At 43.3% G+C, this 21,719-nt stretch overlaps 1 protein-coding gene across 2 annotated transcripts; it reads left to right on the top strand.

The window, feature by feature from the left end:
• The first annotated feature begins 228 nt into the window (after nucleotides 1-228).
• LOC147462706 (E3 ubiquitin-protein ligase At1g63170-like) lies at nucleotides 229-21,217 on the top strand. Of its 2 annotated transcripts, XM_086485080.1 has the most exons (5): nucleotides 235-1,073; nucleotides 1,308-1,421; nucleotides 1,560-1,692; nucleotides 20,062-20,235; nucleotides 20,805-21,217. In XM_086485080.1, exons 1-5 carry the CDS (start codon nucleotides 508-510, stop codon nucleotides 20,979-20,981), a joined length of 1,164 nt encoding a protein of 387 aa, XP_086341206.1. In that variant the 5' UTR covers nucleotides 235-507; the 3' UTR covers nucleotides 20,982-21,217. The 2 variants fall into 2 exon arrangements, with proteins under 2 accessions (XP_086341211.1, XP_086341206.1); XM_086485085.1 differs by lacking the exons at nucleotides 20,062-20,235; nucleotides 20,805-21,217 and adding an exon at nucleotides 19,271-19,465 and having other exon boundaries at nucleotides 229-1,073.
• Nucleotides 21,218-21,719: the final 502 nt, after the last annotated feature.

Genomic DNA, 21,719 nt, shown 5'->3' with positions numbered 1-21,719 from the left:
CATGGTGCCTACACTTGCTCACCTTCAACCCACGCTGCTGCTAAATTTTAGAATCCAAATTGTCCATGTGTAAGGCTAACACAAAAATTTGCCTTTCTCCAGGCCAATTTTTGACCAATTTCTAACATAATGTCCCATTTTGACTTCAAGCAACACTTTTATTCGTCCCGTCTAGCCATGATTTGGCCACCGTCCGGCCGGCCAACAAGACATAATGAAGAACGCTCGAGATTTTCTTACACAGTGACAGCATTGCGATGCAAGCAGCCAGTTTGTGAGACTGCGGACTTGGGGAGCTTGCGGCTTGGGAGGTACACACGCGAACGCACACGCAAAGAGACAGACGCACTTTCACGCCGTTCTTCAGGTGTCAAACTGCTTGATGGTCAAGTATGCTATAAAACAGTCAAATTCTGGGTCTCTAGGCTAGTCAGGACAATTTGTAGGCGCTCCTTCGCCTAGCAAGGCAAGGGAGGCACGCGATCCCCGCCTGCCAGCCAGCCAGCCATGGATCGCACAGAGCACCAACAATCTATTTTGACATCTGATGCAGTGGATTCTTCTCCCCTCCTGGCAAGTTCCGGTGAACCTTCAGCTGGTGCTAATTCAGCTTCAAGAGCTTCATTGAGGAGAGGAAGGTTTTCAAGGATCTTCCGGTTGCTTCGGAGAGGCAATAGTCGTAGAATCATGAGAGAACCATCAGTACTTGTAAGAGAAACAGCAGCAGAGCAACTTGAAGAAAGGCAAAGTGATTGGTCCTACTCGAGGCCAGTGGTGGTTTTGGATCTTATTTGGAACTTGGCTTTCATCACAGTGGCATTGGTTGTGCTTATTCTCAGTAGAGATGAGAGACCCAAAAACCCCCTTAGATTATGGGTTGTGGTATATGCTGCCCAATGTTGCATCCACATGGTTTGTGTTTGGGTTGAGTACCGACGGCGTCGCCAACGTAACAACAGGCAGTATGGGCCTGAGAGCTCAGTGCCAGGGCCTGCCCTCTCTGCCTCTGAAAGATCTCAAAATGACCTAGATGTTGTTCAAATGTTTGAACAAACTTCATCCTCAGATTTAAGGTACAGAAGTCCGAGTGCACACTACCACATCTTATTATTTTATCTTCTGGTTTATAATGTGGGTTGAATTTTTCACTCTTAGAATTTCAAACAATAATAGGTGATGCTTTACTAAGCGTACAGTGTACTTTCTAACTCTTGTATGTATTATCGTAGAGATTTCAAAGTTTCATCGCTGAGGGCATAATAGTCTTCATGATATGTTGTAATTGGAGATTTTCTTACCCCTGGCAGTGTCTTCAAGAGAATTGAGTCTGCAAACACGTCTTTCTCTTTTCTTTGGTGGGTCGTTGGCTTTTATTGGACTAGTACTGGAAGCCAGTCTCACGATGCACCTCTTTTATTCTGGTAAGTGTGTTGCTATGCTGATTGAGTCATACATTGTTGTATCACTTATCCTGCATATATGTATGAACACACGCATTGATGTGGAATTCTTAAAAAAAGAAAATGTTACCTGTTTAACCATAATGTTTACTTGGACAGGGTTTGTGTGGCATTTCTGGCATTTGACGTCTTCTTTGTCGTATTCTGCGTATCCCTGGCATGCATCATCGGTGTTGCTGTGTGCTGCTGTCTTCCATGTATCATCGCTTTAATGCACGCAGTAGCAGAACAGGTGATCTTCCAATCCAAAGCTGTTTTGTGAGAGTGTTGTGTATTGAATAATTGTATTTAGCCCACTTTCAAGTCTGACTTGGAATGTGCCTATCGTGCTGAATCACTAAATAGTTTTTTTGATTGGTATGAGCCTGCAAAATCTTGTGTATGCTTGTGGCATGCCGTTTCAATAAGTGTCTTGACATGTTCCACACACATAAACACGGCGCGCACGCACATGCGCGCGCATGCACACATTCATATATATACACATGCACAACATAAATGTGTGTATGTGTATGTGTGCATGGGCATATATGTATATGTTCGCATATAGTGTATGACGAGAGAAATGAAATCAAATGTTTATTAAAGTCCTTTGAGACTAAAAATTTACGTCATCGTCATATGATCAAAATGTCTAATACAAAAGGCCAAGGTAAGAAATGCCAAAATTTAAATGAATAAGCGAAGAAGTAGATGGAGATCTCCCAAATCCTGATTAGGTTGTCATTGTAAATACCATCACATAAACTCTCATATTCCACTTCATCATTGTGTCAATCTCCTCATGCACGAAGAATCTCATAGGAGCTGCTCTAGGCCTTTCAAGAATGGCTTTGTTACAAATTGAAGATGTGGCAGTGCAGACCGGCCGGACAAAGGTGAAAAGTGGCCGGTGATGTGGAACTTCTGTACGATCTGCCTTGAATTTGTGCTTCGTTTCACGGCGGAATTTGTGGCAGCTTTTTTGACCAGCTCTAGAAAGCAATTGACTAAAAGCTTTCACTTTTGAGCACTAGCATTTTAGCTCGCAGAGCTTTGGGGCGACTTGCTTTTGGCTTTGAGCCTTTAAATAGGAGCTTGCGGGGCCACTCTCTGGGAGATCAGTGCATGGTGGCACGATTGTAGAGAGAGACTTCCTGGTAGTTATACTTTGTCATTATGAAAGTACTGAAAGGGGCGCCTGACTTAGCAGCCAATGCTTCTAGGAGCGGAACTCCGCTACTCTGTGTCTATTGTCTACAGTGTGCTATTCCCTCTTTCAAGTTGAAATGTTTGCTGCTTTGGTTCAATTTGGTGATTGTTGCAGTGATTCTACTGCCTTACTAGTGGCTTAGGGAAAGCAACGCTTATCCTCGAGAATGAGAAAGGATAAAGATTATGACAACCAAAGCTTTTTGAAGAAATTGCTTTTTGAAGAATTTTCTTTTTGAAGAAGTGCTTTTCGAAGAATTTTCTTTTTGAAGAAGATGCTTTTTGATATTGGAAGAAGTTGCTTTTTGAAAGGTGTTGTTTTTGGAAGAAGGTGCTTTTTGGAAGAAGGTCCTTTTTGAAAGAAGAGGATGCTTTTTGACAAAGTTGCAGAAACAAACGAAGTGTAAAGAGGGCATTGAGGGGAAAGCTTTTTCAGACCCGGCAAGATCTACTACTAGGGTCAACGAAAGATGGAAAAGCAGTGGTCGGTATGCTTTTGAGAGTTTCTAGAATGTCTGACCAAGAGTGAAGACAAGTAGTAGAATTTAGAAAAGTGAAGAAAGCGAAGGCATGGATGGTTTTCAATGTCTTAGAAGATGTGAATCGCGATAAGAGGAATTGATAGAATCTCTTGAAAATTTGCATTGTTGCAAGATCTTTTTGATTTGATTTAGAAAGCGATTAGCAGAATTTCTTCAGTTTGTGCAAGTTGAAAGTTGCAATGGGCAAAGACTTTTTGGAAAGGTACAAATCAGAAATTGGACACAATACATCTATGGATGCGTGCAATGGATTCGAGAAGAGTTAGCTACTGAGCTACTTGACTTAACAGATTTAGAAAGGGATCGGTAGAATCTCTTGAAAAATCTAATGTTGCGAGAACTTCTCAAAGAGATTCATTGTAGATAGTAGGAAGTGACTATATGGAAGGGTTAATATACAATAGAATTACAAGTAGTGGCTGTGATTATTAGTAGGTAATCCTACATTCAGACAGTCGGTCAGAACCCATTATGGACGCCTATAAATAGGACCCGCTACGTTCATTTTGGGGTCTGTCTGTTTTCTGTTGGTTGGTCTTGAGCAAAGCCAATTGTAACCATAAGTCTTTGGACTCTTGTTCTTCCTTGTAATCCAACACTCAGTGCAAGCTCATTTGTACTTATGATTCAGTAATCTGAATATACTAGTTCCAATTGTCTTTTTGTTCAACATCTGATTCTATTCCTTCACTTCAGTCCAGTTGTCTGTTTGGTTTTCCGATTATTCATCTGAATTCTGTTTATCCTAATTGATCTGATGTGATTTGACATGTGACTCTGAAGTTCTAACGTGGAATAACTCTCAAGTGACTAACTCATTCCATTTTGGCGATCACGGTGGTGAGATAAGGCTCTTGATAGGAACTAGTCTCCCATTTAGAATTCAAGAGTCAACTAGTTAACCGCAATGCCGCCAAGTCCTTCAACCAGAGGAAGGAGGCCCACTGAGGACGAGGACCACATCAGGATAGCGTGCATATCCATGCCTTGAACAATATGCTAACCTGAAGGATATTGATGGAGATGAGGAGTGAATACCACAAACTTTGAAGGATGTAGCCAGGAAGTGGTATTACCACTATCCAGCATGCAATCTTTGAACCTACAACAAGTTGAAATAGGTGAAAAAGGCATTCCTACCGGAGAACAGTGAGAATTGCGGAGATGAAGACATCCTCTACGAGCTGGATAAGATCAAGTAGGGTACGTTGTCGGTTAGAAGCTATGTGGAGAAGATCAAGGAGCTAACCAAAAAACTGAATGAACCTCCTCTAGAGAAAAGAATATGTGCATGGTTTTTGAGTAGATTCAGAAGTAAGAAACTAATGGAGCAAGAGGTACCGGCACCAACTAGAAAATTCAATGACCTGGTACAGAAAGCCCTGAAGTCGGATCAGTAGGCAAAGAAGGTGTAAGGTGCAGCGGAAGTGAATGTTGAACTTTGCTCAAGATTAGTGCTCCGAATTGTGCTCAAGGTTCCTTTTACTTACGGAAGGGAGAGCCTTCCGTTCCTTTAGTGAGAGAGTGCAATGGACACAAACAAAGTGAATAGACACTGTGAATGAAGGTGCATGAGATTGAGAGATAGAGAGAGAGAAGAATACGACACCAGAATGTTGTCACACCCTCCTCCGAAGGCCCCACTCTCTATGGCGAGAGCGGTCTACTGTTGATTGCACAAATCTCTACAATGCTTTGGACTTGCCGACGATGTCGACGATGACGAGACGGGCTGAAATCTGAAAATGCTAAGGGCTGAAATCTACAAATCTTTATCTGCTGAATTCTGACTCGATGTCGGTGACGATGTCGATGGCGACGATGCGATGACGACGTGCCGAAAACGCAGATGCTGAAATCTGCGTTTTCCAGGCTGAAACTGTAAACTTTGAACTTCGATGGATCCACGTGCGGCGAGGAATTGTTGCGGGAAGGTGAGATTTGCGAGGTTCGGGACTTCTACTGTGGGTACTGACTGCTGAAAACTGAAAATGCTGATGCTAACTGAGGTCTTGTTGCGAAGATTTGCAAAACGCTGATGGTCTCAGGCTGATGCAAAAACGCTAGGGCTGAATGTTTTCCTGCGGTGCGAATGTGCTAACGCTGGGGCTGATCTGCTGTGGTTCTGTCGTTAGGTTGTTGTAATGCAAAAACGCTGGCTGATTTGATGCAAAAAACGCTAGGTGTTGTAGTTTGCAAACGCTAGGTCTTTTGATGGGGTTCTGCCGAGAAGTTGCCTGTTGAACCTTGGTTCCTGTTGCCTCTTCTGCCAGAAAGTGCTAGCGCTAGGTTTCTATTTATACAAACTTAGTAAATTTGCCCTACCTAGTTCCCAACAAAAGTCACTTAAAAATAATAAGTGAAAAATGTTAAAAATAGGGAAAATAAGTCTATGCACTGTAAAAATGCTCTTGATGGGTTCTGATGGAAATCTGATGATCATGCTGTGTGCAACCAGAGGATATGCATCTAATCTAAGTGTTTGGACATGCAGGTCTGTGAACAGACTCACAAAAGTGTCAGATCTCTTCCTATTCTAGACTGACTTGACTGAACTGAACCCTGGTCACGCTGTAGCTTGTCCACGGACACATAGGGTTGGATGTGTCATGTGACATCCCCTCCTTTTCAAAGTGAGGTACTGGTACCAAATTGTATGGCGTTGAGGGAGATCGCCAATAACAGCCATAATCTTGGAAAGGACTCTTCGCCGGTCCACTCTGATGTGTGGGTCGTGCGATACTTGAACTTCATAAAGGTTTGCAATGCCTTCTTCTTTGGGCCGTGCCAAAAGCGACACAAAGTCATCTTCAATGCTTCTACTTCATCTATAGTCATGCGTCTACCTTCTTCAAGAATCTCCAAGGCTGAAAATTCCTGAAACCACTTCCAACACAAAAACATGAACATACCCATCCCATGTAAAGTGACTTGAAAAATACTATTCCTTCGAACAAAGTGTGCATGCGAAGCAAATGAACGAAGCGACGGAGTGCCAAACCGTTCATCAAACACATGCAAACAATGGGGTCGAATCTTGACTTTCTGATCTAAATCAATCAACTGTGGCAAAACATAATGGAAATGTAGATGCTTGATGCTCAATCCTTCTTGTGCTCTTTCGGATATTGTGTCATGCCAAGAAAGAGACATGGAATGTAAATTCCTTGAATGTAAACATTTCATCTTTTCATGACTCATCCGTATACATCCGTGCTCATTCATGAGTGAATCATGCTCATCGAACAATATGTTATGCCCAAGAAAAGGGATCACATAAGGACGGTGACTAAAATACAGGAAAGCATCACGAATGCAACACTCGAACAATGCGTGCTGACTAATCATACGAACACAGAATACTTCCTGTGGGGGTTCTTTGGACCTCGGCTTGAGAGCCATGATCGGTTCTTTTTGAGGGGGTTCTGTAGACCTTGACTCGAGAGCCAAGATCGGATCTTCGTGATTGATCGAATCTGCAATGAGGTTAGCTTCACTAGAAAAAGCATCGATTAACCCATCATCCTTGTGAACAATCTCATCGTGATCATACAAATCATCATGCTTGTGAAAAATCACATCTGGATCATGCAAATCATCATGCTTGTCATTGTCATTTAAATCATCATGCTCATCATTATTATTCAAATTATCATGCTTATCATTATCATGCAAATCCTGTGTGTCATGCTTTGGAGAAGAAGAGACTGAGAGAGTCTTCTTTTTCCGAATCTCTTGCATCTGTGCCTGCACTTGAGAAAAGAGTCGCAACATCTCTTTCATGTGTCGGTCGTTCATTCCTTGTCTTGCTTTGTTCTCGCGATCAAATGTTGCTTGTCTTTCTTTGTTCTTGCGATCAAATTCTGCTTCTCTTTCTTTGTTCTCGCGATCCAACTTTGCTATCGTGCTTTGGCTTCCAAGCGTGCTTGCTCGTGCTCACGCTCTATGGCTGCCATTTTTTCTTTGTATTCACGATCTATGGCTGCTCTTCTTTCTGCGGATTCACGATCTATGGCTGCCATTCTTTTTGCTTTTCTTGCTTCGCGTTCTAACTTCCTGTCCATCATCATCTTGTTGAAAGCATCCATAGGAGTTAGTGCAATCCTTGGCGTAGATGGGGAAGGGGGAGGATCGGAAAAACCTATGGTGGGGAAAATTCTTCTTCGCCTCTCTCATGCTCATCACCTCCAAGCGAAGTATCCATTCTGCTTCGAGTGATGACCATCCACTGAAGTCTTGGGTTCTTAAGTTCACGAGGAACTTGGGTTCTTGGGGGTCTTGGTTCTTGAGTTCTTGAGGTTCTTGAGGTTCTTGAGGTTCTTCTTTCGCTTGCAATCTGTGTTAGAGAAGGATCTTCTCTTCAACCGAGCTATACTCTTCCCTGCAGGTGCACTCCTTGGCGGCCTTGCGCTCACACCAAGGTTGCTTTTTCCCACCTCACGTTGATTGGCCGGCCGCTAAGTGCACGGTCCGCTCGCATTGAGTGAGAGGAGAAACAAGGGGAGGCTGGACAAGCCCTTCTTTCTTGGGTTTCCTGTCACTTCAAAAACACGATTAGGAATCGACACGCCCAAGAGGACTTGGGTTACGTGCGACCGCAACAAGCAAAAAATAAAATAAAATTTTGTGGTTCTTCCCTTGAGTGATACAGAACACTGCCAAAGCTCTGATACCAATGTAAGGTGCAGCGGAAGTGAATGTTGAACTTTGCTCAAGATTAGTGCTCCGAGCTGTGCTCAAGGTTCCTTTTACTTACGGAAGGGAGAGCCTTCCGTTCCTGAGAGAGTGCAATGGACTTAAACAAAGTGAATAGACACTGTGAATGAAGGTGCATGAGACTGTTTCACTTGACGGGTGATGTGAATGTGGTAGTAAGGAGATTTAGTAGATCAAGATATCCGTGAAAGATCAACGCAATCTCGAGAGTTGTACCTTGATGTAATCAATAATAAAGAAATACCGAAAGGGGTGGCAGTCTTTGGGGCCAATGCTTCTAGGGTTGGAACTCCGCCGTGCCGTGTCGGTTCTCTCTCTCTCTCTCTCTCTCTCTTTATTAAAGTTAAGTAATTTTGAAGTTTCTGTTCGTGCGTTGCTATTGACTTCTCGCTTGGAGTGTCCAAGCCTATAATAGTGGTATTAGAGCTCAAGATTCTTATTCTATGGAGGATCCAATGCCTTTTGCAGCACACACAGATTCTCGAGGAGACCTTCGCGTCCCGACCCCGGACTTATTAGCCACTCCCACTCCCTTTCCATTGCGCATTGGGCGTGCTTCCGCCTTCATTGCTCTGCTTTAAAGGGCATAAGCCAAAAAGAACCCAAGAGTACATATGGGTTCTCCTTGAGAATCTGACAGAGCTAACATGGTGGGAAGGCAAAGAAAAGTTGAAATCCGACACGGGAGTTGAAGAAAAGAATGAAGAATTGAGAAAATTTTTGGCGGAGAAGTTTGCCAAAGTAGAGTACAAACGTCAAATGCAGGTTGACATGTGTGTGAAAAGACTGATCAAGTACTCCAAAGACCCGAGATTTTTGAAACACCTGAAGAATTTACCCGATGATGAGATTCATTCCAGATGGCGTGAGGCCGGGAAGAAAACTGAAAGGACAAACGAGTGCAAAAAAGTGGAAATTGTACTTGCAGAGAGAGCTGGATATAGCTCTTGACAACAAGATGAACCAGATAATGAAAGGCATGAAGCACTCGCGGAAGAAGAGGAAATCAGTGGATTTTCTCGGTTATTTGGGCCGGAAGTTGAGTTTCAAGGTGGCAAGCAAATCCAAGAAGCGTGCTCATTTCGAGGACTACTCAGATTTTTCTTCGTCTTAGAGAGTTCCGATAGTTCGTCATCCTCTAGTTCCAGAGAGGATGAGAAAAGACAGAAGAAACGGAGAAAAAGCAAGAAAATCAGATTTTAGAATAAGGCTAGCAGGCATGGAAGGCCATCTAGCAGTTCGAAGGAGGAGAGCTCATCCTCTTCTGACGGTAAACAGACGAGCAAGAAGACCAAGGAATTCAAGAAAGGGGGTTAGGGGCCAAGGCGTTAGATTTGAGACATTTTGAGGCTACTAGGACACCCATGGAGCCCTTAAGTTTGTACAACAGTTTGAAGTTCTTCTCTGGAGGTCGGGTCACGGAACACTCCAAGGTGCGAAGGGCGGCATCTTACTTAAAAGGAAATGCACAAACATTGTGGCCTACTCTGTTGTTACGCAAAGAAGCACCTGTGACGTGGTTAAAATTCAAGGAAATTTTCACTTTAACTTAGATATCATACGAATATGTAAGAGATGTCATCATGGCTTGGCATCACCTGAGAATGACTAAGAAAGATACATTGGATGACTACTGCGAGAGGTTTTGGGATACTTATTTGCTGGTGTCTTCGTTTCGGAAGATTACTTTGAGAGATTAGATTGAGCAGTTTTACTGTGGATTGCCAAAAGAGATTCGAGAGTATTGTCATCATGGCTTGGCATCACTTGAGACTGACTAAGAAAGATACATTGGATGACTACTGCGAGAGGTTTTGGGATACTTATTTTCCGGTGTCTTCGTTTCGGAAGATTACTTTGAGAGACCAGATTGAGCAGTTTTGTTGTGAATTGCCAAAAGAGATTCTAGAGTATTGTCTAAACCAAAATTCTGACTCTATTCAGAGACTTATGGGACATGCTAAGCAAGGATTTCGAGTGTTTGCTGGCTCATTGACTTATCCTACAGATAGGATAGTTTCTCGGCAAGAGTCTGCGAGTGAAGAGAATGAATCAAGGAACCGGATGATGGCTCGTCTTCTCGAGTAGTAAGAGAATTAGATGGTAGCGCATCCGAGGGTTCCGACGAACTAAGGGAACCAGAGGCAAGTTCATCAAAGAATCCCGAAGAAGAAAGGGGTTCATATGATAGTGCGTCTCATGGTTCTGGCGATTGAGACTGATGTGCCAATGGACAGGATGGCTAGTGAAGCTACCCACAGGTCCCAGGGCGCAAGGAAAGGAAAGTGATACGGCGGTACTTAGTCAAGTTTCAGAACTATTCGGCATTGGATGCGAAGTGGATGGAGGAGGACCTAGCAGATACTCCTCAGATTTTTGAGCTTGATGCTTTTGGTCGTCTAGCTTTGACTATTCCAAGAGTTCCCCATGATCAATAAATTGAATATGGTCCAGCGGGATTGCACAAGAGGGGAGTTACTCCGCTCCTCTGTCACAGATTACCCCCATGAAATAAAGTCATTGACTTCCTTTGTGATTACAAAGATGCTGACGGGCTGACAGTATTCTGTTGTATGACTTTATGAAAGTACCTCGAATTAGAAATTTTCTTGATTGAATTGAAACATGTGCTCTTTTATGTATGTACTGTTAGAGACATCTAAAGAAAGATGAAATGTCTGTTGCATTTTGTCCGATGAATGATTTGAACTTAGTGCATCTCGACATTTGTTAGAGATTGTTAAGATGTGGATGTGATGCCTAAGTGAATGAAATTCTAGTGCATCAAGATGTTTATCTGGATGAGATGATTGGATACAGGTGTGAGTGCATCAAGAGTTTCGAAAGGATGAGATGGCTACACAGTGATCTAGGTGCATCAAGAGTTCTGAACGGAATGAGATGGCCAGATTGAATGATTGAAACACCGTGTTCAATGTGAACTAAGTGTGTGATTTTGTGAACTTCAAGCTATGTGGATGAACCGTCTTGTGGGATGGTCATGGGCATGGTTTGCTTGATTAAAATGTGAAATGAAAAGATATGAATATGATCGTAACAAGATTTAGTAGATCAAGACATCCGTGAAAGATGAGGATGGTCTAAATGTGATTGCTAAATGGTTACGATGATCAGGTTTTGTATCTGAGACCCTCGATAGAAATGTGATTCATTAGTGATTGACTGATGTTCTTGTAGAAGTGCTGGTTGATGGAGTCTGGTGCATGAGTACATAGAGTCAGTGTCTACTGAAGAAAGTTTCTGTCCTTTGGCTGGTTTTGCAGGCGTAATGAAGGCGATTACATTTCTTTCAAGAGGAGGGAATGTCACAAAGTGATGACGTGGCATGACCAATTGGAAGAGAAATGGCCGATTGGACGAGAAATTGAACCAACCAACTTGAAGAACTCACGAGCACAGGTAGTGAGGCCAAAAACCCTAAAAACCCAAAGCTTGAACTCTGGAGGGATTTTTCGTAAATCGCGCTGATGACGTGGCAATTGTATGGACGCCCGTGTTTTGCACTGATGACGTGACAAGTTGTACGGATGTCCACAAATCACGTTGGTTGATTTTAGCGCTAGCTTTTGGGAGTAGACACTTGTGGGGTTCGGTGCTTTTGAACCTGATGCTTTTGGGGCTCTGCTTTTGGCCATCCCTTGTATTGTTTATAAGAGCCCTTGGGGCCTCATTATGGAGAGCAGAGGACCTTTGGGAGTTGTACCTTGATGTGATCAATAATAAAGAAATACAGAAAGGGGCGTCAGTCTTTGGGGCCAGTGCTTCTAGGCGCGGAACTCTGCGGTGCCGTGTCGACTCTCTCTCTCTCTCTCTATTAAAGTTCAGTGATTTTGAAGTTTCTGTTCGTGCGTTGCTATTGACTTCTTGCTTGGAGTGTCCAAGCTTGTAATGTCATGTGACACATTTAACCCAATGTGTTAGTGGACAAGCTACTTCATGACAAGGGTTCAATTCAGTCAAGTCAGTATAGAATAGGAAGTGATCTGACACTTTTGTGAGTCTGTTCGCAGACCGTGCATATGCATATCCTCTGGTTGCACACAGCATGACCATCAAATTCCAATCAGAATCCATCAGTAGCATTTTTACAGTGCATAGACCTATTTTCCCTATTTTTGACATTTTTCACTTATTATTTTTAAGTGACTTTTGTTGAGAACTAGGTAGGGCAAATTTCATAAGCTTGTATATAAAGAAACCTAGCGCTAGCACTTTTTGGTAGAAAAGGCAGCAAGAACTTCGCAACAGGCACCTTCTCAACAAGACCCCCCACCGGCGGCAAACCTAGCGTTTTCAGCCACAGACCCAAGATCAGCCTAGCGTTTTTCATCAAGGACAGACAGCTTGGAGCTAGCAGAGACAGCAGATCAGCCCTAGCATTAGCAGTTTGCAACAACAGGAGGCTAGCGTTTTTGCAGCAGAACACAGTTTCAGCCTAGCGTTTTTGGATAAGCATAGCAATTCAGCGTTTTGCAGTTCCATCGCGACAAGATCCACAGTAGCGTCAGCGTTTTCAGTTTTCAGCACTCAGACATCGCAGAACAAGTCCCGAACCTCACATATCTCACCTCCCCGCAGCAAATCCTCGCTGCACGGTTAGACCCCGCGGAGTTTGTAGTTTCAGCCCGAAAACGCAGATTTCAGCATCTGCGTTTTCAGCGCGTCGTCGTCGCCATCGACATCGTCACCGACATAGAGTCAGAATTAAACAGATAAAGATTTGCAGATTTCAGACTCTAGACTCTACACCTTCTCCAGGAAGCATGCCAGAGAATGAGCCCTTAGCACATATTTAAAGGCCCTTGGCCTATGAAAAGCAGTTTACATGAAAAGCCTTCAAACTCAAAAGCTTTTGTCCAAAAGCAATGCCAAAAAGCTGCCAGCGTAAATCACGGTATTCCGTACAATTGCCACATCAACACTGTTAGCGCGTTTTGCGGAAATTTGCCACGTCAACACTATCAGCATGAAACACGGAAATCCGTACAATTTTGCCACGTCATCATGTCAGTGCAATTTCCAGATTTGTGTGTGTGTGGGTCTTGCTTTATTTTAATCCTTTATGTCACTTGGGGCCCCATCGGACGGGGTCCCCATAAGTTGGTAGGACTTCTTCTTCTTACTTGTTCTTCTTAGGGTTTAGGCCCCTCGGCTAGCATCTATAAGTTGGCCCCATTCTTCAAGACTTTGACATGTCAACAGTTTGTGACAGGTATACCGACTCCAACTGGCCTAGTGCGCACCATGAAATCCTGAAAGAATGGAATGAGACCTGGTTGGGCCATAACATAATCTGTTGTACTAGCACCATGTCAATGTGGAAAGCATGTAAAACCTCCAACTGTAGAAAATCTTTGTAGGCCATTCAAAATGGCCAATCTATGTGCAGTTCCCATATCTATTAAGTATCTGCCATACTCAGTGTACTCCTCATCCTGTGATAGTGTGGATAGGTCCATCTCTGTAACGTCCAGCTCCCTAAGCATCTCCTCGGAAGTATCATAGAATACTGTCTAGTGATGGGCAGTCCTAGCATTGAAGTCCCCTAGTATGATGATAATGTCACCAACTCCCATATGCCATTATCCAAAATAGCAAAGGGGGATTGTCCTCTAGGTGATGCATATATTGACGTATTAGGAGGAAAGTAACAAATAGCAATGTAGAGGTATCTGCTTGTCTCTGCCCTTAGCCTCACCCACATGTACCTAGCATGCTCATCCCTGTGCGCTATATATATCAATGGCTGCTGCAACTCCTCCCTAAATAAAACTGCCACTCCGCGTGAGCCCCGTCCTCGATGCTCCGATTTGGTCACATGTCTGCAAGCTGTCTCCCATCTATATCCGCTCACCTGTGGCATGGATTGCCTAGGGGCTTGATGTTTCTCAGAATAGAAAATGATGTCTCTCCTAGTGAAATTATCCTCAAAGGCATCTACATTAAGACGGAGTGATCCATTACAATTCCAGGCTGCCATCTTTAGTGTGGTCCCATAGGTCTCGCACCGTCATGCAGAGCGTCGCTCCAATATCACCACCCTTCCATCCCGATAAAAAGCAATCTTCCCTTTTTCCCTTGCCGCTCTAATTTCCGGCATTACCTCTTGCATATGAGCAATCTGCGAGGGGGTGAGGTCATCTCCAAGAAAGACGCTTGTCTTGTTTAGAGTCGGTCTCTTCTTCAAGAAGTCCTTCGCTTCCATGGAGGGGAAACGGAGGATGAGTGCCCTTTCCTTCGAGGTTTCCCCTTTGCTCCCACTTTTCTTATTGCCCACTCTCCACGCCCTCGTATGCGTCTGCTCATTAACCCCCACCAGAATCATGAGTTCTTTCACCTCTTCATCCACATTTTCTTGGTCTCTGAGGCCACATATCCTTATGTGTAAGGCCCGCACGCGTCTCCTTTGCTCCTCTTCTAGTGTCAAGTTAATGATGGTTGGTGTGGTGGTTATTTCCTTGCCCTTTCCTTTCTTGACAATCTCGATCCGTTTCTCGGCCTCGTCTGCTTTTTGTTGGGTCTTTGTGATGACATCTACCCACGAGGTCGTCATTTCTTTTTGTTGCTCCTCACCTTCTTTGATGGCTTGCACTAGTTCTTTAATCGTGCTAAGCTCTTCAACTAATGAGGGTTGAAGCTCTCCCTCTTCGAGGACATTTTGCGATCGCACCTCTGCAAGGTCTTTCTTGAGTAGTGCGATTTCCTCATCTTGGGCCTTCACACAATCCTCAAGTGTATGTATCGTGCTTTCTTGGGCCGACACGCGCTCATCGAGTGTCTTTATAGTACCTAGAATGTGGCGATTAATCTTGTTGATGCATTCGCTCATTTCTTCCTTGCATTTTTGAATGGCATCCTCCATAGGATCATCCTTGCCATTTTGTTTCCTCATGATTGAAGGCCGCAAAAGGAGAGGGAGAGGAAGAGAAATTTGAAGAGATTTATCTCTCTCTCTCTCTCTCTCTCTCTCTCTCTCTACCCGTGCAGGCTTTCTCTCTCTACGCTCATTTTTTCCCCCTCTACGCGTGCATGCTTTCTCTCTCTACGCTCCCTTTCTCTCTCTCTCTCTACGTTTTCTCTTTCTCCGCTTTTTCTCTCTACGCGCGGGGCAACAGAGGGGGGAGCGCGAGGGGGTGGGGCTGCAGGGAGAGCGCGAGGAGGGGTTGGGGCTGCAGAGGGAGAGCGCGAGGGAGGGGCTGGAGAGGGAGAGCGCAAGGGGACAGGGCTGCATACACACACACACACACACACACACACAGAGAGAGAGAGAGAGAGAGAGAGAGAGAGAGAGAGAGAGAGAGAGAGAGAGAGAGAGAGAGAGAGAGAGAGAGGGGGGGGGGTGGGGGGAGCAACTGAGAGCTGAGACTAAGCTTTGTCTGAAGGTGTATATACTGATGAGCCAACACTGCAACGTTCAAACAAGTAGCGCTACCTAGGATGTGATTTTTATGTCTGAGATGGCGTCCATGAGGGAGGGAGAAGGCTCGTACAATTGCCATCGTTGGTTGTTGGTCATTCTACAACATGATTGGCTCTACTGTTTCCATGCTCCGCTCGACTCGGTCTGCCTGCTCCCACCGGGACGTTTTTATACTGTGTCAGACCGACCACTTTCTTGGGCAGGCAGGTAAAAATGCTAAATCCTGACTTTCTAAACAAACTGGGGATACCACCCATCTTATTCATGTGCTTGTTCTGACAAGTTCTGCACTATGTCCGGCTACTGTTCTTCTTATCATACTATCCGGACATCGATAAATTTCCAGATGGCACATTGCACTGGAAATTTACTCGTTTGTTACATTATTAATTGGTACCAATAAATTCATAAATTAGTTGTGTGTGCAGAAAAATCATTTTTATTCATTTATAGTCTTGGCTAAAAATATTACATCCCTCTGGCTTCTAAACAGTTGTCCTCGATTGTAGGGCTTCATAATACTTAGGTAAGATGTCTGGATAATCTTTCAATTTTGATTCTGTCATCCACTTGTGTAAGAATTTCTTCTTGTTGTAATAAACTAACTCTGTAATGTGGCTAATTTGGAGGGGAGCTATCCGGAATTAGATCGATACGGTGATGTTCGGTCTTTCAGAAGGTAAATTCATTGGGGAGAGTGTCGGTAAAGCAATCCTAGTACTGATTAAGAAAAGCTAGGTGATCTTTATCGATTTTCGACAAGACATCTTCACCACTCATTTCTCTCTATCTCTCTCTCTCTCTCAAAAAAAAATAAAAATAAAAAAATGAAGTAAGGAGAAAACACTTCTTTATTTCTCTTTAACGATGATGTGACTGACCATGGGAATAGGCCAGTGACTTGCACTAGCTTCTACATGATATTGTTGCTCTTTAAATTAGAAGGACAATTTCTTGCTTACATAGTTTGGGATAGGATGAATTTTGTAATGCCAAGGCATTCCCAAAATAACATCACATCCTTGTATTGGAGCAGCTAAGAAAGGCTCTCGATCAGAGTACTTTCCGATCTTGGAATTCAGATGTTCTTGAATAGGGAAGAGTTTCTGGTCAACCTTTCAAAGGCTGAGCCAAAGTTGATCGGAGTTTCCAACCTCTGTGGAGTGAGACTAAGAGATTCTGAGGTGTCCAGTGAAATGAAGTTGTCTGTCGTGTTCTGACACCTTTGTGAGCCTGTACGCCTGCTGTGCATGTCGAGGCACTTAGAGTAGTTGCATATCCTCTGGTTGCACACAACGTGATCATCAGCATGACAGTCAGTACCCATCATGATCATTTTACAGTGCACAAAACCCATTTTCCCTATTTATCCATTTTTCACTTATTATTTAATAAGTGACTTTTGTTGGAAACTAGGTAGGACAAATTTGCTAAGTCACTATATAAGAAACCTAGCGCTAGCACTTTCTAGCAGAAGAGGCAGCAGAAGTTCTAGTGACTTGCAGTGCACCTTCTCAACAAGACCGGCAGGAGACCTAGTGTTTTCAGCCAACAGAAGTAGGACAGCCTAGCGTTTTCATCAACAGATCAAGCCTAGCATTTTGCTACAATTTCAGCCTGGCGTTTTCTAGATTGCAGGTCTTGCCTAGCGTTTTGCAGTTTTCGGCATCAGATCAGCCCCAATGCTTCAGCGTTTTCAGTTTTCAGCACTTAGACACCACAGATTCAGCCATTAGCCTTGCAGATCTCACCTACCTGTAGCAGATCCTCACCGTACCATCAGATCAATCTGCGTTTTCAGTTTCAGCCTGCTGTCGGCAAATTTCATCATCTGCGTTTTCAGCGCACCGTCGTTGCGTCGTCGCCGTCGTTGACACAGTGTTAGTATTCAGCAGAAAGTGAGCATTTGCAGATTTCAGCCCTAGCGTTTTCAATTTCAGCCCGTCCTTGTCGTCGGCATCATTGTCGTCAACATCGTCAGCAAGTCCATTGCATCTAGACCGTTGTACTAGTCAATAGCATAGACCTCTCTCGCCATAGAGAGGGGGGCCTTTGGAGGAGGGTTTAAGAACTATCTGGTGTCGTATTCTTCTCTCTCTCTCTCTCTCTCTCTCTCTCTGTGAGTACCTTCATTCACAATGTCATTCACTTTGTTTGTGATCATTGCACTCTCTCACTAAAGGAACGGAAGGCTTTTCCCTTCCGTAAGTAAAAGGAACCCTTGAGCACAGTTCGGAGCACTCAACGTGAGCAAGTTCAACATTCACTTTCACTGCACCTTACACTAGGGTAGATTGCATCATAATTTGAAGCGTGTTTCGAAGGTATAGCTTCATGCTTTTTTGAAGTGTCGGCTGGAGACTAGCTTCAAATTTACACATCTTCTCTTCATCGGAGACTTTCATAAATGGAGCGACCTTGAGAAGGATCTCCCAAAACTTGTTGCCATAGTCGGAATCTGCTTCATGCTCTTTTTGGGAGAGCCAATCTCATTCATTGTTTACATTTGTTTTGAAGTCAGGAGGAAAGAATTGAGCATAGAAATGCTTCTTGAACTCTTTCCAGTCTTTTGAGTTTGCGCCCTTCGAGAATTGTTGTAAGCCACCAATTGCTTGCTTTATCCTTAAGATACAGGCTAACATGGCACAATTTGGATCGTTTTGAGAAGTTGCCTTCTGCAAAGGCTAATTCAAATTGGCAAATGAAAGCAAGTGCTCTTTTGACAATACTCCTCCTAGTGTAGTATTCGAATTTGACACCCTTATCATTCCCCAGCCTCTCGTGGTTGATCAACGGGCTCATTTGGATCTAGTTGCACATCTTTGTTATGTTTTCGGCTTTAGGTATATTAAATTTAGGTATATGTTTTCGGCTTTAGGTATATTAAATTTCAGCCATCAGGCTAATGACTTACATGCATTTCATGCATCAAAATAGTCTCTGGGATAGGAAACAGTGCAAGCTGTTCCGGTTCATGTCTTTGTAAGAGTTCAGTGATAGTAGAAAATCTCCTCAAAGGGGGGGAGGGAGGAACCAACCCATCTTCTAGTCCCTAATGTCGTGTTCCCTCTTCATTATTTTCTAAATATTATTCTGTGTGGATTCCTACGTGAAATAGTTGAATAATTTCAAAAGTATTTAAATGCATGCTTCCATTTTCTTCTACGGTTGCCCTTCACCTCCGCTGCACGCTTTGTAGCCTTTGCCCGGCCTTCACGAGAGCCTGAGCATGAAATCGTTGGCTGAACTGAGAGATGAGAAAGAGCTGTGTCTGAAGGTGTGTATATTGCTGAGCCAACATTGCAAACAGCTACCTTCCTTATAGCCCAGCGCGTGATTTTTATGTGCCAGGTGGCGCCTACAAGGGAGGGAGAAGGCTCGTACAATTGCGAGCGCTGGTCTTTCCCCAAATCTCACGCTACACGTCAATCGTCAATTTTTTTCATGCTACAAAATTCGGCCCTTTTCAAACTGGCCTGACCACTCACTTTAAAAGGTTTTCAAACCTTAGGCTTAAAATTGATTGTTTAAACGGGAGTTTCTAGCCATTTTGCAGCATGTTTTCCTCTACTGTTGAGATGTTTTATATTGTGTTCGGCCGGCCACTTTTTTGGGCGGGCACAATAAAAATGTTAAATTGTGACTTTTCTGAACAAACTAGGGACATCATCTTATTTATGTGCTTGTTTTGACATGTTCTACACTACTTCCAGCTATTGTTCTACTTATCATACTATTGGGACACCGATAAATTTCCAGATGGCACATTGCATCGGAAAATTTACCCATGTGTTACATTATTACTTGGTACCAATAAATTCATAAATTAGTTCTGTGTGCACAAAAATCATTTTTATTCATTTATAGTCGTTGCTAAAAATGGTGAATCATAAAGTGCTACGTGGGATGTGTATCACAAGGTGATCGATGACAAACTGGTGAAGATACCTACCCTTCCGACTTTCTTGTTACCCACAAATATCGGGTGGCAAGCAATCGCAAATGTGAGGTGTGCTTTCTCACACACAAGCCACTTGGTGACGGATGGAACTCAGGTCTGGTTTTTCACACACTATACCCACCGACATATGGAACTCTAGGTCAGCAAAACCCCTAAAAAGGCTGCCTGATACCCTCGCTCTAGTGCATGCATTGAAGTCTTGTCTGGTGTTTTTGCAGTATCGGGAGTCGTCTCTCTCTCTCTCTCTCTCTCTCTCTCTCTCTCTCTCTCTCTCTGTGAGGAGCGAGGCATCCTCCTCTTTCATCTGCATTTTCAGTAGCCCATCGCTCTCTTCATTCATCCAAGGTCCGCCGGCACATTGGAGGTGCCCCATCAGCTGCAGATTGAGCTCAATCATCAGTCTCATCTAGCCTGGCAATTGTGCATCATATCTGCTGTGTTTCTGCAGCCAGCGTTCAGCCCTTGAATTGCCTTACACCAGGTGTGCGCAATTCAGCCCTTGATCTTTTTTGTGGTGGCCATACGCAGCCCGCATCAAGTTGACTTGGATCGGTGCATCATATCAGCCCGGGGACCAAACTCAGACGGAAGCTAGCCATACAAAATGTTGAAAACGCCCAAAAGATACTACACCGATTACAAATAAAAAGATTTAGATAAAATTTTTATCCAATTTTCAATTAGTCGAACTCACTATTTCATTTGTGATCTCTGTTATGGTCTTGATGGTTTTTTTGGGGAAATTTCTAGGAAGGGGCGTCTGAAGAGGATCTTAACTTGCTACCAAAGTACAAGTTTAGACGGTTAGGAGGCCATCCAAAAGCAGGTCCGGACATGGCAAGTCCATCTGGAGGAACAATGAGCATCATAGGTACCATGCCTCCAGGAGCAACTGCGGAACGTGTCCTGCCTACAGAAGATTCTGTAAGTTATATGTGATCCTTGTTTCCAAATGAATTTATGGTATTTTTACAAGGGTTTACATCTGTTTGGAATTTTGATTTAAAAATCTATTATTTGGTTCAACCATCCCTCTTTTCTTTAGCCAGTTTATGCGAAAGAGTTTATTATTGTGGGGAAAGTTTTGGATGTATGTATTATATTCACCGTTTAGTGTAGGGGCTACTTATTATCTAGGCATAACCCTCTCCACATGGGGCAATAGTGCTTTTATATGTATTTTACAATTACGGGAATGTATAGAAAAGCTTAGTCTAGTGAATCAAGCAATTTTGTCTTATGAATGACCTTGCTAGCGGCTCACCTTTCCATGATGATGACAGCCCTAATATCCCATCTCTTTTCAAAATTTGAGGAAGATTGCAACTCCTTTGGATGCACAGGTGCAACTGTTAATCCAAAGAAGAGAGCAACATGTGCTCTCAAGGAAGAGAAACATATTGTGATTTTTCCTAGAACAAAGATCAATGTTTTGTGAGCCACCTCATTAGAAATGTGTTCAGATATTATTTTGATCCCTGCTTGTTGTGCAGGAATGTTGCATCTGCCTCTCCACTTATGAAGATGGCATAGAGCTACGGGAGCTACCATGTGGTCACCATTTTCATTGTGCTTGTGTGGACCGATGGCTTCGTATGAACTCCACCTGCCCTCTTTGCAAGTACAATATCTGTAAGAACTCGAACAATTTCGCAGCAGAGGATGTGTAGAAGATACCTAAATAGGAGCTATGTATTTTGTGTAAATAAGGAACTCATACAGATGTTCCCATCTGTATCTTGAAGGTGTGGGTATATTTTCTGTAAGGACAACACATCACAGGTTAATTTTCTCAAGTAGTGCACTGAGATTACAAACTAACCCAATGCTGCCAGGCGCATACAAAAATACAAGCCGCTAACAGGTTTTTCTCATAATTCAAAGCAAATGTGTTTGCATGGTGCTAGCCAATGGTGTGGTATCTGATTTATTTTTACGTTCAATGCAAACATGAAACGTCGTTGTTGCAGATGTACATGTATCATCTGTGATCATGATTCAATTACTCATGCCTCTCAAATTGACATAAGCTGGAAAAGCTTCAATGAGCAAGAACTTTAAAAGCTTCATTTAACAAAGTATGCTTGTGAATATTTTCTCCTTGTTTTTATACTGTTGATACCCATGTAGAGAGTCTGTGCAGGTACTTTTTGATATTGAGAAGTGGTCTCAATTATCCTTGGATATGGCGTTAGAAGCGTTTTTAAAATTAACCAAAGCACAGTGCGACCAGGTCCCTACCAGTTAAGAAAACTAAAAATCTTTCAAAACAGGAAAAATGCAGAAGTGAAGGGTAATAGTGGAGGAAACAAAAACCCTCACAATGGTATACCAAATGACTTTGTACTCCCTATGTAAAGAGATTGTCCAGTATGCATGCAATGTGTTTACTTTTCCCTTGGTCTTTC

Source organism: Adiantum capillus-veneris, chromosome 2 (assembly GCF_014529385.1).
Source record: "Adiantum capillus-veneris isolate H3 chromosome 2, ASM1452938v2, whole genome shotgun sequence".
NCBI lineage: Eukaryota > Viridiplantae > Streptophyta > Polypodiopsida > Polypodiales > Pteridaceae > Adiantum > Adiantum capillus-veneris.
The sequence above is the reverse complement of the archived record's forward strand: the minus strand, read 5'-3'. Positions and strand labels throughout refer to the sequence as shown.

What these genes read in the sequence shown, in the direction of transcription:
- LOC147462706 (XM_086485080.1), top strand. Translation starts at nt 508, where the DNA reads ATGGATCGCACAGAGCACCAACAATCTATTTTGACATCTGATGCAGTG. An exon ending in TGCACGCAGTAGCAGAACAG is followed by an intron (nt 1,693 to 20,061) that starts GTGATCTTCCAA and finishes GGAAATTTCTAG; the next exon opens with GAAGGGGCGTCTGAAGAGGA. An exon ending in TCCTGCCTACAGAAGATTCT is followed by an intron (nt 20,236 to 20,804) that starts GTAAGTTATATG and finishes CTTGTTGTGCAG; the next exon opens with GAATGTTGCATCTGCCTCTC.